The sequence below is a fragment of the Peromyscus maniculatus genome, chromosome 9 (assembly GCF_049852395.1).
Source record: "Peromyscus maniculatus bairdii isolate BWxNUB_F1_BW_parent chromosome 9, HU_Pman_BW_mat_3.1, whole genome shotgun sequence".
NCBI classification, from domain to species: Eukaryota; Metazoa; Chordata; class Mammalia; order Rodentia; family Cricetidae; genus Peromyscus; species Peromyscus maniculatus.
Genome location: NC_134860.1, coordinates 31188331 through 31206527, shown reverse-complemented (window position 1 = coordinate 31206527; position 18197 = coordinate 31188331). Strand labels below are relative to the sequence as shown.

The 18197-nt window shown below is 42.8% G+C and overlaps 1 protein-coding gene and 1 long non-coding RNA gene across 4 annotated transcripts in view; one reads left to right on the top strand and one right to left on the bottom strand.

The window, feature by feature from the left end:
* Positions 1–18197, top strand: part of Flnb (filamin B) — a 153106-nt gene that overhangs the window by 81737 nt on the left and 53172 nt on the right. For all 3 annotated transcript variants that reach the window (XM_006994755.4, XM_076544551.1, XM_006994754.4), the window contains exons 6-18: positions 512–589; positions 2083–2245; positions 2821–3018; positions 6366–6503; positions 7985–8111; positions 9737–9873; positions 11129–11322; positions 11925–12038; positions 12741–12884; positions 13131–13254; positions 13558–13718; positions 14668–14758; positions 14975–15144. In XM_006994755.4, coding sequence (XP_006994817.1) covers positions 512–589; positions 2083–2245; positions 2821–3018; positions 6366–6503; positions 7985–8111; positions 9737–9873; positions 11129–11322; positions 11925–12038; positions 12741–12884; positions 13131–13254; positions 13558–13718; positions 14668–14758; positions 14975–15144 — 1839 coding nt within the window. The remainder of the gene's footprint in view (positions 1–511; positions 590–2082; positions 2246–2820; positions 3019–6365; positions 6504–7984; positions 8112–9736; positions 9874–11128; positions 11323–11924; positions 12039–12740; positions 12885–13130; positions 13255–13557; positions 13719–14667; positions 14759–14974; positions 15145–18197) is intronic.
* Positions 9927–18197, bottom strand: part of LOC143267279 (uncharacterized) — a 67446-nt gene continuing 59175 nt past the window's right edge. Inside the window, exon 3 of the long non-coding RNA XR_013042259.1 lies at positions 9927–10036. This is a non-coding gene — a long non-coding RNA (uncharacterized LOC143267279). The remainder of the gene's footprint in view (positions 10037–18197) is intronic.

Genomic DNA, 18197 nt, shown 5'->3' with positions numbered 1-18197 from the left:
ATATACATTGATTCACAAGAGCACAGTGTTTAGTAAAGTAAATGATACTTTGGATGAGACACAGGACTTGTTTATTGAGGTGTCCTGATTTTCCTCTACTTTGAGTCTTCACCCAGGGCCTGAGCGATTTATTATTTTCTTAGGTCTAGGTCTTACTCCTATCACAGCACAATCTGAACTTCTAAATATACCAATATACTGTCTGGCTTCCCCTCCGGGGCAGAGTCTCTGCCCAACTTACTCACTGTTTTACTTTTGGTTCATATGACTGGGTCTGGCATCTCCTACGCTTGTAATAATCACCGAACTAATAAGTGATCAAGGGAATCTGCTTTGTGTTTTCTCGACAGTCCCTAGAGAGGGTCCTAGCTTTATGCTAGGTAGTTTCCTCCCATACCCCTTCTGTTGCTGCCTCATTGCTGATACCTCTTGTGGGACAGAAATAGCCCCACAACACATGAGTTACTCATACCTTGCACCTTCTCTAACTGATAATCATCTTCTTTTCTAGGCACATGTGACCCCTGACAGTGACAAGAACAAGACATACTCTGTGGAGTATCTGCCCAAGGTCACCGGGCTGCACAAAGTAAGATAAGGCATCATGGCCATAGCATGGTCTGGTCTTTAGGCTTGTATTGTTGTATGTTAAAGAAAGAGATCTTAGGAAGAGGAATGGCCTTATTGGCAGCTGTTTTTACAACACTGGGTACAGAATGTAGGATCTCTCACATGCTAGGCAATAGCTGTAAGAATGACTTAGATTAGCTTCTAGTTATTAGATTATTCATGTTCATTTGGGAACAAAGGTAGATTCCCTATGAATCAGACTTGGTATTAGCTAGTATATCTCTTTTTTAAATTCCCCGGTCAAGTTATTTGTAATATCCTCATTTTTCCTTCCTAATTCCAATGTGGATAGCTAAAAATTGAAGCTGCCTGTCTGGAATATAGATACCTTAGTGACTAAACTTCCTTACTCATCCCTCTTTGAGATTGGCTAGAGAGTATACTGAACTTAAGCCCTGAGGACACACAAGCTCAGCTCAGCAGCAGCAGCAGCAAAGAATACACTCAGCATCTGAGGAATGCCAGGGATCCAGCTCTCAGACCCTTCACCTCAGCACCATATCAAGCTATGTTTGAGACCAACTCTGGGATGGTTCCATAGGGCAAGAGCTAAAAGAGCCTGGGCTACAGCAAGTGGGTAACCTAGGAATGTGTCTTTACTGGAAGAAAGCCCTCAGCACACAAAGCCAGCTCCTATATCATGCTCAGACTTTAAAACGGGCTCTACTTTCTGCTTTGAGCTTTTGTGAATTCACCAGGACTCTTCTTACTTCAGAACAGCATGAATCTAGGAAAACTAAATCTCAAGATGGGACATTTATGATCTAATTCATTCCAGCCAAGTATAGGTTTATAGGAAACGCAGTCCAGTTCCCTTGAAATATTCCAGGATGAGACATTTTTGCTAAGGTTTTAGACAGAAGTCATTATATTTTGCCTCAAACACATTTATCTGAGAATGATCTTAGCCCATGAAAAACCTGACTATATTTGAAATCTTGGGATGATGCACTTTATTCTGAGAGTGCAATACCTCTGTCTGTACTGATAAAGGAAACTCATGCCTAGATATCTAAGTATAAGTGGTTGTTCATTTCCTGTTAGAAAGGCTGAGTGCCCTGTGAGATGTGCTGAGGTAGCGGTAGTACAGAACTTGTGGGAATGGCCAACCAATAACTGGTCTAACTTGAGGCCCACACCAGGAGAGAGAATCCATGCCTGACACTGCCTGAATGGCCAGGAACCAGAGGCTGGACAGTCCAGAGACCCAGGATAGAACCAAACACAACAAGAAAAAAATAAAATAAAAGACCAAGTGTATCTGATATCATGGGCATAACCATTTGCCTGATAGGTCCAGGAGGTAAAATCCCTGATTTTAGGGCTCCTGCTTCCATCCATCTTTGGGTATACAATCCTGAGAAAGGTGAAAGAAATTGGATGGAAGCATGAGGTTGGATGGTGCTCTTACTAGACCGGAAGAAGCTGTTATATCTCTCTTGTTACTTGTAGGTCATAGTCCTCTTTGCAGGACAGCACATCTCTAAGAGCCCATTTGAAGTGAACGTTGACAAAGCCCAAGGAGACGCCAGCAAGGTCACTGCAAAAGGCCCAGGGCTGGAAGCTACAGGGAACATTGCTAATAAACCCACCTATTTTGACATCTACACAGCTGGTAATGTGCTTTGACCTTTGCATCTTCTTGATCTAAAACAGAATTCTCAGGAGAGCATGGGGCACCCAGACTTTCGTCTTTCAAATTGAACAAACAACTTTTTCTCATGAGTTAGTTATATTTTTACATATCTTCACTCTTGACCCTGATTAATTACTTCTCAATTTCTGTACAATTTTTAGTCTGCACTAAATTTTACCATTCGTGCACTAGACCAAGTTTTGTAAAAGACTAGGGGAATTAGGCAGCACAAATGAGTCAAGTGGTTATTAATTTGTTAGCTTTCTTTTCTTTTAGTTTTTCTAGACAGAATTTCTCTGTGTAGCCCTGTCTGTCCCAGAACTCACTCTGTAGACCAGGCTGGCCTTGAACTCAAAAAGATCCACCTGCCTCTGCCTCCTGATTACTGGGATTAAAGGTATATGCCACCATCACTTGGAAGCTTTCTTTCAGTTAAAAAAGGGAAATAGAAAATGTGAAAAAGAGATAGTTGGTACAGCCTTGCACTTTGCACTGGTTGGCAGCAAGCTTTTAAAAGGGGAAGATGTGCTCATGGAATGGCGGTTCTTTCACAGGAGCTGGTGTAGGTGACATTGGTGTTGAGGTGGAGGATCCTCAGGGCAAGAACACTGTGGAGCTGCTGGTGGAAGACAGAGGAAACCAGGTGTATAGATGTGTTTACAAGCCAATGCAACCTGGCCCCCATGTGGTCAAGGTCTCCTTTGCTGGAGATGCCATTCCCAAGAGTCCCTTTGGTGTGCAGGTTGGGGAAGGTAAGTATTGGCCAACTATACCTGGCATAGAGACTGATAAACCTGGGCTCATTCCATCCTCTTCCTGCCAGAATCTCTTCAACAGGAAGTGGTACTTCAAGATATTAGGGCTAATACAAGTTGTGTTCCTCAGCTTTCCTCCCTGTGTCAAAACATCTAAAATGATCACGTTAATATATGATAAAATTATTTGGTTTATGACCATGATCACTTGGCCCAGTTTCTCTTCTATGATGATGCTCTATATTTATGATGGACACATGTGGCAAAGGAGCTGCTTACCACATGGTAGCCAGGAAGACAAGAAAGAAATAGGAAGGGGCTAGAACCTCACCCATCTCTTACAGCAGTGGTTCTCAAACTTCCTAATACTACAACCCTTCCTCATGTTGTGACCCTCAACCATAAAATTATTTGATTGCTACTTTAAAATTGTAATTTTACTACTGTTAATAAATCGTAATATAAATATCTGATATGCAAACCCCCAAGGGGTCTCAACCTACTGGTTGAGAACCACTGCTTTACAGAGTAAGTTTCCAGTGATCGAACTTCCTTCCACTAGGTCTCACCTTTTCAACACTTGTGCCATGAGGGAGCATTTTAAAACTAGTCTGCACCACAGATTGAGTACCCTAATCTGAAAACTGGATTGCTTCAAGATCCAGTTTTTTTTGTGCACTGACATGATTTTCAAATACTTGTAGATTTTAGCTAGAACATTTAAGATTCTAGGTTTTCAGATAAGGAAAACTCAATTAACAAAGTCTGTGCAATTGTTTGTTTGTTTGTTTGTTTGTTTGTTTTTTCAAAATGGGGTTTCTCTGTGTAGCCCTGGCTGTCCTGGAACTCATTCTGTAGACTAGGCTGGCCTCACTCAGCTACCTCTGCCTCCCAAGTATAGGGATTAAAGGCATGTGCCACCACCACCTGGCCCATGCGTATATTTTTTAAAAGTATATCTGAAACAGGTGCTGGAGATAAGACTCAGTGGTGAAGAGCTCTTCCTGTTCTTCTAGAGGATTTGCATTCAATTCCCAGGACCCACACCAGTCAACTCTTAACCATCTGTAACTCCAGCTCTAGGGGTTCTGGTGCACTCTTCTGGCCTCCATGGACACCTGAACATATATGGCAGACACTCACATAGACACTTTAAAACACACACACACACACACACACACACACACACACACACACACACACACACACACACCACCTTTAAAACCTTATAGCAAAATCTTTTTGTCCCAATCATTTTGGATAAGGGATATGGAATCTGTGTACAGAGACCTAAGTGTGCTGGATTTTTGGTATCCAGGGTCAAGCTCGACAACAGCAGGTCCCCTATAGTCCAGGCACTTTTCTGGCTGTTGGACACTCAGCTCAACTGCATTAACCCACACATCTGTGTATTTCAGGTGTGATTCCCACCTCCAGTTTGTAGGTGGAGTGACTGAGGCTTTGACAGTGTATATCTTAGTACTATAAAGCATCAGTAGAACCATAATATCCTTTGACCAGGCCTGTAATCACTCTGCTAAGTTCCTCTACAACCAGCAGCGTATGTTGCCCCCTAATATTAGAGTCTCTCTCCCTCTGTTTCTTTAACTTGATTGCTCTTTTTTGTTGTTACTATTGTTTTCCAACTATGCTACCTTTTCTAACCAGTACTTGCCTCTCCCTATTCTGTCCTCCACCTCTGCACCTGCAGACCTGGGCTGCTTCTTCTGAATCCTGCCTCTGGGCCAGCCTGGACCCTGAAGCTGCTGGCTTCCTATTTGCAAGCTCTGGGCCAGAGGCTCTTGCTTTGGTAAGGGCTGGTTGAGTGGGGTATTTTTACCAGTTCTTCATGCTGCTTGCACATCTCAGGGGAGTCTGTATTGTATGTACCTTCAGGAAGTCCCTGTGCAGGTGTTAGTGATTATAGCTTGTATAGCCAGATCCCAGCCTGAACAAGGTGCTAAGGGTGACAGTAGATCTAGTATGTCCCTCAAACTCTTCAGTTGAGTCCACTGAGTGTTTATAGGAACTGAGCTGTTAGCATTTTGATGTTCACCCTGTTGTACATGTTCAATATTTCGGGGGGGGGGGAGGATGAAAACACATTTAACCCCTCCCCCCACCCCCAAAATTCCTGTCATCTTGTGACTTATTCCTCATGTGACCAACTTTTCACCCTTTGACAAAGAAAAATCAACCCTCTCCCTGGATATTTATAATCAAAATTCCTTTGACATCAGAAAAGAGATGATTTTAGACAGCTTTCCTCATTATGTTTCCTAATCTGTCATTCATGGACTGCCTCATTCATTTCTGGCACAGTAAGACTGCTTCATTCATTTCTGGCATAGTAAGTTTTTTATTTTTGTTTTTGTTTTCCCTCGTTGTTTACATGATCTCTAACTACAAGGATGTCTGTGTGCCTCTCTGTCAAGCAATGGTTTGCCATATAACCAAGAGGAAGGATGTATCTAGTGGACAACTACCTTCCTTCCACTTTAGGAGTGTGTATAAAGGGCTGTCAAATGTGTAGTGTGAGATTTGGAGAGGAAAAGCCAATTCATGGACAATAGGACATTGTGCCCATCAACTTCCCATTTCCACTTTAAGAGGAAATTGCCTATGCTGGGCAAAGGATTCCTAGGAAGTATATATGTCTTTATAAACCTCCTCCCTGATTCCACATGGAAAAGTAGTTTCATGGCTCTCTCAAGTGAAGAATGTTAGCCATCACCATAGTCCTCAAGTTTAGTCCTAAAAGGTGTGGTTTTTAAAGGAGACCAGAAATCAAGTCAGGAATGGCATTTCTGCTGAGGCTTGCCAGTTTTGTCACAGCCATCTTTGACTGAGAGCACAGTTTCAACTTTTGCCTGACTGTTCACATGCAAGACAACAGCCATATCCAGATCTTCAGAGATGGCTGACCCAGGCAATCACTGCATTTTCCAAATAGAATTGAAAACGTTTAGTCTTCCCTGTTACTGGGCCCTTGAGTATGGCAGTGAGATCTGGATAACATTCAGCACTCAGTCTTAAAGCCTCCCTGATCATAAAAGGCTAAAAGCCAGTACCAGGAGCACAGTGTGGGTTCGCCCTGCTCTCCTGTTGATGTTGCCAAAATAACTTTTGCCCAGCCCTGTGTGGTGAAGCTGGACAAAGTCATACTGTGTCCTTCTCTGCTAGCTGGTATGCTTCCTGAGTGAGACCCCTGGTTTTGAGCAACTGCCTGATGCTCTTTGTGCAAAGGAAACATTTTCTTGGCAGGTGGTCCCAAGTAACCTTAACTTTTTTGTCTTTTACCAAATATTAAAAGGTTTGAACTGATGTTTAAACTATGCTTACAGCCTGCAATCCAAATGCTTGCCGGGCCAGTGGCCGAGGCCTGCAGCCCAAAGGTGTCCGGATCCGGGAGACTGCAGACTTTAAGGTGGACACCAAAGCTGCTGGAAGCGGGGAGCTTGGTGTAACTGTGAAGGGCCCTAGTAAGTACTCTTTTCTTTCCCCATCTCAGATAAAATCTTAGCTAATTTTCAGCCATGATGTATTGATTACATCTGTGGCCAGTCCGATCGATATCTTCCAGAGAGCTACAACAAAGATTTGAGTCCTATCTGTATTCTTTGGAGAAGAGAGCAGTGATTGATTGACATCTGTCCTAGATATGGGCAGATGCAACCAGTGGGTGGTTTGATAGCCTTACATTTTAAGACCTCTGGGGTAGCAATGCTGTAAGGAAATTGGAGAAATATTTGTTTTGGGGACAACAGCTCTTCTCTCTCTCTCTCTCTCTCTCTCTCTCTCTCTCTCTCTCTCTCTCTCTCTCTCTCTCTCTCCTCTCCCTCTCCCTCTCCCTCTCCCTCTCCCTCTCCCTCTCCCTCTCCCTCTCCCTCTCCCCCTCCCTCCTTCCCTCTCCCTCCCTCCTTCCCTCTCTTCTCTTTCTTTCTTTCTAATTGAAGAGACCTAGGTGTAAAGTGGAAGGTATGATCAGTGCTTATAGGAGAATAAAATGCCCTAGGATAGTTTTCTTTGTAGGTAAAAGCCATTGGCAGAGGGTGTGTACCCTGTTCTTTCTTTCTCCTTAGTGACAGAGACAGCAGGCATGGAGTCAGCACTCCTCTGTCTCCCGTCTTCTCAGAAGTCATAGTTGCAGGCGAAGCAGCACTTTGTGGTTTTAGTTCTAAGGCTTGTAGAGTCCGGCGATTCCTGCATCATGGTTCCTCTTGTCGTCTGTATCAGCATTAGTCCTGAGTCCAAAAAGTTCATGTGTGGTCTCCACACAAAGCATTGGGGAAGGATATGCCCCAAGGGCAGCCAGGGTTCTAGACTGCCCAGACCTAGAGCCAAGTAGCTCTGGGACTGTCCATCCACCCATTCCCAGCCCCCCATACCCACTCAGGTTGTTGCAACAGGAACCAAAGAGGTATTCTTTTCTGACCTTGGAGACTTTCTTGACTCAATGGCTTTTCTGGCCAAACCTCAACATAAAACAAATTTCTACCTGATGGCTAGATCTGAAATTCTGAATAGAACCTAAAACCCATCTTCTCATAGATCTCCTGTAAGGACTTCCTTTGTTGGCCTGCTTTAACAGGAAAAGATACATAGGTGCTTAGTCCAAGACAAGTAATCATAAAGGTGACCTCCATTTCCAGTGTTTGTGGGGTGATGGGGTGGAGTGGTGGCTGGAAGACAGCTAGAGCTGTTGGGAAATTCTGAGACGTAGCAAAAAACCCAGCTGGTCTAGGAGCTCAGCCTCTGCTGAGAGCTTTTGAAGCTGGGAAGTCATCCATTTCTCCCTCTTGGAAGCTGAGATGGCTCTGCTTTTAGTTTTGGAAACCTCTCCCAGGTTTTAGGGGGAATCTCACATTCAGAGTTGAATTTCTGTAGGTCACCTATGTTTTGTGAATAGTCTCCTTGTAAGCCTGTGGTTCTACTGCAAAGGCTATGTGCTTTCTTTCCACAGAGGGCCTGGAGGAGCTTGTAAAGCAGAAGGGCTTTCTGGATGGGGTTTACTCATTTGAGTACTACCCCAGCACACCGGGGAAATACAGCATTGCAGTTACTTGGGGGGGACACCACATTCCAAAGAGGTGAGTCTGGGTTGGAGATGTGCCTTGTTGAGAGGTATGCTCGACCTGTGACAAGCTCACAGGAGCCTGCTGCTTCCCAGGCTGCCAGAGGGAAGAGAGATCTGCTTTGTTAAAAGCTTTCCACTCCCCTCCCCCCGCCCCCGCCCCCCGCCTCTCCCCTTTTCCTAGCAGCATAGACACTTGGCTTATTCTCAAAAGCAGCACAAAGTCACTGTGGTTTCAGCTGCCCTGCTTTAAATCAAATGCTGGTGGCTTGTGCCTGGTGGGAGGCAGGGAAACCAGAAAGAGCTGTAATAGAGAGCAAATGGACTGTGTGTCTATACAGCCTTGTATAAACCAAAGCTCTCATTTTCAATGAATGCCTCTGTTCACGAGTGCCACAGGGGCACAGTATGCTATGGTTTACATTAAAACCATCTACATGAATGCCATCAGAGACAAAGCCCACCCCACCCCCAGCTTTGCCTGGGGCTATAGCCATTTCCTTTCTATACCTGTGTGCTTTGCTGCTCTCCTGAGGGCATTTTAAACTTTGAATACATTTTGTCTTGAGAAATAATTGAACAGTGTAGTAGTCCTCTTTTGTCCACAGAAGTTACCTTCTAAAACCGTAAGTATATGACTGAAACCAACCCCAGACAGTGTCATGTGCTGGTGTTTTTTGTTTGTTTGTTTGTTTGTTTGACTTTTGCCTCTAGACATGCACACCCATGAAAAAGTTCAATTTATGAAATAGATGTAATGAGACTGAAACAATGATGAAGCAGCAAAATGAAAGGTACATGAATATGGTTTTAATGAAAATACACCATTGCCAGGCAGTGGTGGCACACACCTCTAATCCCAGCACTCAGGAGGCAGAGGCAGGTGGATCTCTGTGAGTTTGGGGCCAGTCTCTTCTACAGAGCAAGTTCCAGGACAGCCAGGGCTACACAAAGAAACCCTGTCTCAAAAAAAAAAAATCAAAATTAAATAAATAAAAATAAAAAAATACCATAATGTACTGGATTTACCCTTCTTCTGTTGTTAGATATAATGCCTATATGATTAGATAAAGTGAAAAGAATAATGTAGGCATCATGGCAAAACACTGGGCCACTATTAATCTCAAAATGATACATATTGCAGACCACATTTGAAACTTAAGAAAATAAAACCGATGATAAGGGGAACTCTTCTATAGGATTTACAGTGTCTGAGCACAGCACACTTACTGTAAACTTCCCTTGACAACATTAAAGCATATTTGATCACATATGAATGAGATAAAGCCTATTCAAACTAGTTTTTTGTTCTAGCATAGGTAGGAATAGAGAAATGTGGATAGTCTTAATCTTTAAGGCTTACACTCTCGAGGGCCCTGCATACCTGTGCTCATTCACTAATGAGCAAACTAGAGCAAGTGTGTTGCTTGAGTGACAGCCCAGTGCCCCCCAGCTCCTGAAGCAACCAAATTACATTATATTGTTGACATAACAATGGCTGTGGGGGTGGCCAGTGTGGAGGAAAGGAGCTTGCCTAGAGTTTTAGCCTACATGCAAAAGATCAGACAAGTGGAAAAAAATTTGTTAAGTCATCCCCTTTTATGCTTTTCTTCAATGCTTCTTCTGTTTCCTTCCTTCTAGCCCCTTTGAAGTTCAAGTTGGCCCTGAAGCAGGCATGCAGAAAGTCCGTGCATGGGGCCCTGGTCTCTATGGTGGCATTGTTGGTCGGTCAGCAGACTTTGTGGTGGAGTCCATTGGCTCTGAGGTTGGGACTCTGGGTAAGTGGAGGTAACTGCCCAGCCTCTTCTGTAAGGCTAAGAATAACACAGTACCTGGTGTTGGAGCTTCATGTGGCTTCCTGGCCTCCAGATTACCCAAAGCCTTTTGGATACTGTAGAATTCTAATTCTTATTTTCCTTCTTGTTTCCAGTTGCCCAGTGCCTGTAATAATAGTGATTGCTTTAATCACTAGTTCTCTAAGGGGGATTGGAGGTGATGTGCTAAACAGTACATAAAAAAAATATTGTAGACAGATATTGGTGATATTAAATAAATGACTTGGTACATTTTGCTGAAATTTGAAAAACTAAATACATTATTTGGAGCATAGCTGAATATATTTTAAGTGCATGTCTGACAAAATACATGACCATTATGGATTAGAAGTCAACAAACTTTTTCTAGAAAGGACCACATACCCAGTATTTTCACCTTATGTGCTATATGATCTCTGTCACAATTATGTGACTCTGCCATTGTGGCTTTAAAGCAGTCATTAAGAAATACATATATGAGTAAGTATGCCTACATTCTTGTAAGACTTTATATAAGAATAGGCAGTGAGCTGTGGTTTACTGGCCCCTGTTTTAGTTATAGCAATATGCAAAAGAAGGAAAATTAAGAAATTACATTAAATTTCCACCAGTAGAAAGATGAATCATTTTGATATATACTTCTCGTCTAAGGTAGTAGTTAAACTTTTAATCTCTTCTTGGGCTTTTTTCCTGTACACAGATGTATCTTTATATCTTTATGCCCCAGATGAATGGTTGTAATGCCTTTATTTCCCATGGCTTCTATGGGATTCTGTTGTATTTCAATCTGTTCTTGGGTTCTCAAGTTACTTCCAAGATCTTATTGTATCAAAACTATGCTGAGTGTATAACCTCACTTCATTCATTCATGTAAAAGCTCAGAAATGGGTTTAGACAAATGAATATTGGTTTAAGACTTTTGGCATATGTTACTATATATTCAATAAAAGGGTTTTTCTGATATGTACCCCTGTCCCAGGTGCATCTCCTTCCTACCTTTCCTCATGTTATCTGAAAATCTGAAATATCCAGTCTAACCCTTCCACTTCTAGTCAAGACCCAGTGACCTTGGTTTTGTTGAAGAGGGACATACTTAATTTCAATTTTCTGCTCATTACTTGCTTTCTAGGAGGCAGAGAGAAGGAGATAGTAGTAGCATATAGAAAAGATAATTCTCACCATGTGTAACCAGGAAAGCCTTTTTAATTCCATCCCCCAGGGTTTGCAATTGAAGGCCCTTCCCAAGCAAAGATAGAATATGATGATCAGAATGATGGATCATGTGATGTAAAATATTGGCCTAAGGAGCCTGGTGAATATGCTGTTCACATCATGTGTGATGATGAAGACATCAAGGACAGCCCATACATGGCTTTCATCCACCCTGCTACCGGAGACTACAACCCAGATCTAGTAAACACCCTCACCCTTCTTTTACCCCTTCTCCCCTATGGCAGAGAGGAATGGGTTAGATGTTAGGGCAAAAGTGGCCATCTAGAACTTGCACGATGTTGGGAAAGTAATGGACCTCTATGCTCTTGACACTTTCCTCTATAAACTAGGAACGAAAGTGTCTACTCCCAGAGCTTTTGGAATAATTCAAGGATATGCCTGTCAAGTGGAAGAGGCTCCTCTTGCCACTTATAGCTGTTGGCCACCTATCCATAGATACCGTCAGTGAGGTAACTTGTGGCACTCTTTGCTCTTTTGTGGCTGCAGCCTTCAGAGCTTCCTCAAAGTGGGAACCATGAAGCCAGCCACAGATAAAGATCTGCCCCAGAAACAAAAGTTTTTTCTATCCATTCAGAGCAAGGCAGAGAGTGTGGGTTAGTTTGGATTTTGTTTTATTTTCTCCTTCATGAACAGCTACTAGTGGTATTTATTTTTAAGTTACAGCCTACTTTGGCATTTTACTTCTTATAGCAATCCTTAACTATGCACCAGGCATTTTGTGCACCCTCCCCTCCATCCCATTCTTTGACACAGGGGGGAAAAACATTTGTTTTTTGCCTCAGGTCCAAGCATATGGGCCTGGTTTAGAGAAATCTGGTTGCATTATCAATAACACAGCCGAGTTCATTGTGGATCCTAAGGATGCTGGAAAAGCTCCCTTAAAGATACTGGCTCAGGTAAGTTTCCGGGGCCACTTGCACTTGTCAGGTGGGAGGTGTAATGTCAAGTTGCTCGGTGCATCTGGTCCTCAGCTTTCTTATCCACACACTGGGAGTAACAATAGTGTCCCACAGTACAATGTGAGGACTTTTTGGAAGTAACATAACGTGGGACACTTTTTATATTTGTGATTCATGCTCTATAGAAAAAAGGCTTGTTTGTTTCAGATTTCTCAGTAATGTCTTTCAGTTGGGCTTAGTCTACTTAATTCCTAATAGATTTGTGAACAAAATTCAGATTATGCTTATCTGATTTGGTTAAAATTAGCCAAAGGACTTAAACTCAGGAATTGAAATTGCATACTAAGTGGCACTTTAGACAAGGAAGAAGATAGTATTTACTCTTCTTAATTACAAGTAAATAAATGGAATTGAGCACAGCAACATGTACCTGATTCCTAGTAATTGGGAGGTCCAAGGTTGGCCATAAAGATCATCATGAGTAAGCTAGTGAGACCTATCTCATTTGGGGATAATTGATTTTGTTTCTTGTTACCTATAGCCTGTGTATTGGGAGTATATAGCATGTTGAAGTTACTGGATGACTTACTAAGATAAGTTGATGATATTTTGGGCATTCCTAGAAGCCACAGTAGTCCCTTTTTAGTGGAGACATTGTGAGGACCACTTTTGTTCAAGCTCTGCCTGGCTCTTTTGCAGGACGGGGAAGGCCAGCCCATTGACATCCAGATGAAGAGTCGGATGGATGGCACATATGCCTGCTGCTATACCCCAGTTAAAGCCATCAAGCACACCATAGCTGTGGTCTGGGGAGGTGTGAACATACCACACAGCCCCTACAGGGTAGGTTGAGGACCATCCTAATTGTATGAAATAAACCTGGCTATATATTGAGTCTGGGCATTGTGTATACAGATGGCCAAGGCAGATGTATGAAAATAACACATCCTGGATAGACCTTGAAAAGAGACTTGGGCTGAAGGCAAATTACTCTAGACTGATGAAACAACCCTTTCTAGTTTTATGCTGGACCTACGGGAAGGAATATTTTTTATATAGATTTATTTTCTATGTTCATGTCTTTTCTAGGTCAACATTGGGCAAGGTAGCCATCCCCAGAAGGTCAAGGTGTTTGGACCAGGTGTGGAGAGAAGTGGTCTGAAGGCAAATGAGCCTACTCACTTCACAGTGGATTGTACAGAGGCTGGGGAAGGTGAGATTAGGCTTCATCCACCCCAGTCATTATCATTCCTTGAGAAGAACATCCTTATAACATTTGGAGGGCCGTGAGCTTTGAACTAGGAAGTAGCTCATTTTAGTAGGCGATTGTTTACCCATGAGCTATGTTGGTTCTTTGGTAATATCTTAGCTAGTGCTGTGAATCCTTTTCCAAAACTCTGATTTACTACCTTCCCTTTCTTGAGTTGCTCTTTTGGGGTGCTATCCCAAGCTGGAAATGATTGTATAGGACATGCTGCTGTTTGTAAACTGGTACTCATAAGCCTGTCTGTTCTAGGTGATGTCAGTGTTGGCATTAAGTGTGATGCCCGAGTGTTAAGTGAAGATGAGGAAGATGTGGATTTTGACATTATTCACAATGCTAATGACACATTTACAGTCAAATACGTGCCTCCTGCTGCTGGGAGATACACTATCAAGGTCCTCTTTGCATCTCAGGTATGTGTTAGGGCCTAAGAGCACAGAGAAGAGTGAGCCTTGTGCTTTCAGGCCACCTGTGTGCATATCTGCTTTTTTGAGTTTTGTGTTTTGTTTAGCAACCGAGAAAGGTGCTTTGAGAACTATGTTTAGTTTCTCTATTTTCTTAAAACCAAAAAGGGGGTGAGGGGAAGCTAAGCTAAATTCTCACCTTTTTCTCTGTCAGAGGTGAGGCATATATTCAGTGGTTAAAAGTAGGACTCTAAACAGGAACTGACTTATTAAAACATTCACTAACCTTTTGATTGAAAAGTTAGGCAACATCTAGATATGCTTCACTTTGACCTCCTTGCAGTAATAACTCTGATCTCTGCCCTTCAGCTTTTATAGCAAAAGCTTTTGAAGCATTGGGTGTGTGATAATGGTAGTCCTGTAAGGAACACTCTGAAACGAGGCATTTTGAAATTCTGATGATCACAATTAACTATATAAAAATTAGGAAGCTTAGGAGAACAGTCTGTGCCTCAAGTTAATGATCTTAAGTTGACATGATATAATTAATTTATTCTACTTTTATTCTGACAGTCTATAAATTCTTTTTGAAGAATTATAGTCCTCTGTTTCTGATTACTTCCCTAAAGCCCTCACACCTCAGCCCATAGCCATCCCTGGAGGACATTTCCTACCTCCTAACCCTGTATATTGTTGGCTTTTACTTTATTCTGAGTAGTTTTTTTTTTTTTTTTTTATCCTTAGCCCCCAAACATCTGGTGTTAAAGACATAAGGGTGTTTGTGCTATCAGGGTTCCAGATGTGCACCTGTGTGTGCAGACTTCGCCTATAATAATAGAAGTTTCTCACCACTTGCTAAAGTGGGCATTAGGCAACCTTTGTTCATTGTGTTCGGGCAGAAGGTTAAGCTCTGAAGGTTCTCTAGGGACCTACCTTCTCAGACATGTCTTTGCTTCAGGAAATCCCTGCCAGCCCTTTCAGAGTCAAAGTTGACCCTTCCCACGACGCCAGCAAAGTGAAGGCAGAAGGCCCAGGGTTGAGTAAAGCAGGTAAGATTGTGATGGGTAAGGCCACCTTGATCTTTCTGCAGCCACTGCACTGTCTAGACCTTAGAGGGACTTATCTCCACTGAAAGGCTCTGATGTGGCAGGAACAGTGTGTCACTGGCTGCTTCTGTGGAGTGGTGCTGTTGAACCTGTCAGACTGGTTCTAAAAGTGAAACCTCTCCAGCCAACCCTGTCTCCCCACTTTGTGTGCCCTTCCAGGTGTGGAAAATGGGAAGCCAACCCACTTCACTGTTTATACTAAGGGGGCTGGAAAAGCCCCACTCAATGTGCAGTTCAGCAGCCTCCTTCCTACTGATGCAGTGAAGGACTTGGATATCATCGATAATTATGACTACTCACATACTGTTAAATATACCCCAACCCAGCAGGTAAGGGTCCTTCTTGTCTCTTGCTTTTCTGGCTAGGTGCTTCCCTCATGCTGTGGGACAGCATGTGAATGATTAGTGCATGTGGAGATGCCACAGTGTGTGCTCTCATCTTCACTGGGAGCCCTGGAGGAAAGAAAGCCTGAGGGTGCTGTGGGCTTCCCAGAGAAGTACGAAGGCAGCCCCATATCTCTAACTCAGTTTGGGATTTTATCAGAGAAACACTGAGTTCTCGTATATAGAACCTACCAGATCTATCTTCTAACACACTCAGCCCCACCCCCACCCTATTACACTGACTCCCAAACTTATTAATTATAGAAAAAGCTCCCTCACCTGCAGTTTTCCTTGTGGGCTGTTTCACATAGTTTGCCTTTTTAATGAGGTGTTTTAGAGGGATCTTTTCTCAATGAGCCCATTCAGTTTTAATCCCTAGGGCCCAAAGCCCGCTGTTTAGGGCAGCAAATTGCTCCCTATTACAAAATGCAGGAATTCTGAGGACTCTTGCTGTCTAGGCAGATTTATTTGTTATTTTATGCAATAAGGGTCTAAAAACAACCCTTCCGTACAAGTTCATGTCTGTCTAATTTTTAAATTCATTCTTTTCATAGCAAAAGTGTATGCTACTGTACTAAAGTGTACACTTGAAAAGTATACGTTTCATTCATGGTATCATGCAGGCCATCTCCTCCATCCATCCCCACACTCCTTATTTTGCAAAACTGGAATTCTGAACCCATTACATTTGTTTAAAATTGTGTTTTGCTTCATGTTCACTCCTCCAGAGTCTGGATGGCAGATATCCTGGCAAGAAAGTCTGGATTTTAATACTCATGCTTAGTGTTATAAACAGTCATTCTAAGTTTCTGAGATGCCTTCATTCTGGCAGGGAGGGAGCCCCTTTATGAACAAGTCATTTACAGGACAAGATTTTACAGTCTTCAGAAACACTGCTCAAGCATTTCTCTGCCTGGGCCCTCTCAGCAAGGGGCTACTAAGAGTCAAGTGGGGAAGAGCAGGGATACAAAAAGAATGGGGTGTGCATAGGTAGCCTTCTTGCTTTGGGATTACATATCCTTGGAGATAATATCTTTTCTTTGGAACTTCCCTGACAATGGGAGGAATTCTCTGGGATAAGATCTGAGTACCACATTATAGAAATGTGGTCTCTTACCTCCAAATTTTCTTCTTTCCTACTTTTAAGAAGTCCCACTGAAAGGTTTCTTATTATTAATAGTAAAATGAACATGTTTGTAGATAGCATGTCCCTTTTCCTGGTTGGGACACTCAGTGATTATTAGCAGGCAGTTCTTTCTCATGGATGGTTCTAAGGACTGGTGGGACCTTAGGCTGAGAGCTTGACAAAATCATTGCTGCAAGTTCTCTGCATTCCTTGGAAGAAATACCAAAAAGTCATGATCATGATCACAAGGTGCTTTTCTGAATATTTTATCACTTAGCTTCATCTTCTATCCATCCACCATATTTTTTTGTCTTTTGGATGAGGCTTTAAATTACAAATACCAGGATGAAAGTCAGGGTTTGACTTGAACCCACTAAAAGCAAAGTAGAGTCCCTTGCCCTGTATGAACCCAGCTGCTTGTCAGGAGCCCAATTCCAGTTTTGTCAAGTTTCAAGTGATGCTAGAGTAGGAAGTACTTTAAAATGCTCCTGAGGTCAAGTTCATCTAGTTCTTTAGTAGCCCCAGCTTTGAGAGCTGTTAGCATGCTAAGAGGCCTCTTAGGGCTGTACTATGTCTAAAGAACCTGTTGGAGTCTTGATATTAATGTTTCCTACTTTAGACATTTTGTGGAATCCTTCTCGTAGGTCTTGCCAAAGACATTGCTTGTCTGCAGTCTCATAGTCTCAAGTGGTTTAGACTTCTCAACCCAGACCTCCTGCTATGCTGTGTCATAAGCCCCTAGGTTTAAGTAGTGGTAGTGGTGATGATGTCTCTCAGGAGACTGAAGAGGAGGAGCCTGTAGAAGGCTCCTTTGGTCCATCTTCTGAGCTGTCGTGTCAGTGTCTGGCTACTGTGGGATTTTTTTGGTTTGTTTTGTTGTTTTGTTTGTTTGTTTTTGCAGAATAAAAGTCAGGTCTCAGAAGCATGTAGAGAGAAACAGAAAACTATTTTGCAGGCAGCTACATCTCGGTGTGGTACACCCAGGTGGTCACTGCCTTAGTCCTGTGTGGGAAGAGTACAGTTTGTTCTTAGCTTGGGTAAGAAGAAACTGAAAATGCTTAGAAATTGGAAGTGTAGGTCTCTAAGGCTTCCCACACCCACTCCCACCCCTTAAGGTTGTTTAAGGCAGAGTCCATTCCTATCTGAGTTTTGTGTTACATTTGTGAGTGGAAATGAAGCATACTTTCTTTAATGACCTGGGCGGGCTTAATGGGAAGGGGACTTTTCTTTTGCTCTAGCACTTCAGGGAAGTGGCCAGAAAACATACTGGGGAGCTGAGAGCTCTATTACTAAGATCTCTAGTTAGCCTGAGGCCTAGCCCCCAAAGGGTTAGAGGCTAGTGGGAAATGGAGACTCAGGAGAGCTGACAGTGTTGGGAATATTGCAGGGGCTGCAGTAACAAACCAGTGTTTCTTTAAGCACTAGAGGAGACCTTTCTTCTCCCTTGGCTGGCTCCCAGCTCTGTTGAACTTGACCTATGCACATTTTACCATGAAATGATAGACCCTTAAGGTAGGCCAGTTGATTTTGTGCACAGTATTAAAACTCCTGGAAAATCAGTGATTCCCCCTTCATTGATGCAGCTGTTCCTCCTCCCCTTGGCTCTTTCCCTTCTTTAGTTCCGAAAGGAATGTGAGAAAATATACATCAAGCCAAAAGCTACACCCTTTTAACACTTGACTGGTGACAGCTTTTAGTAGGGCCTGTGAGCCAGATAGCCTGCTGGATTGTCTGGGGACTCCTCTCACTCTTCTACATACTTGGTTATTTCTGTATATAGAGGCAAAGATGACATGGATCTACTGAGATTGCAATGGACTTTCATGGAGATGGGAGGGGGAGGATGTAGCTGAATGTGGAGAGAGAAAGCCAG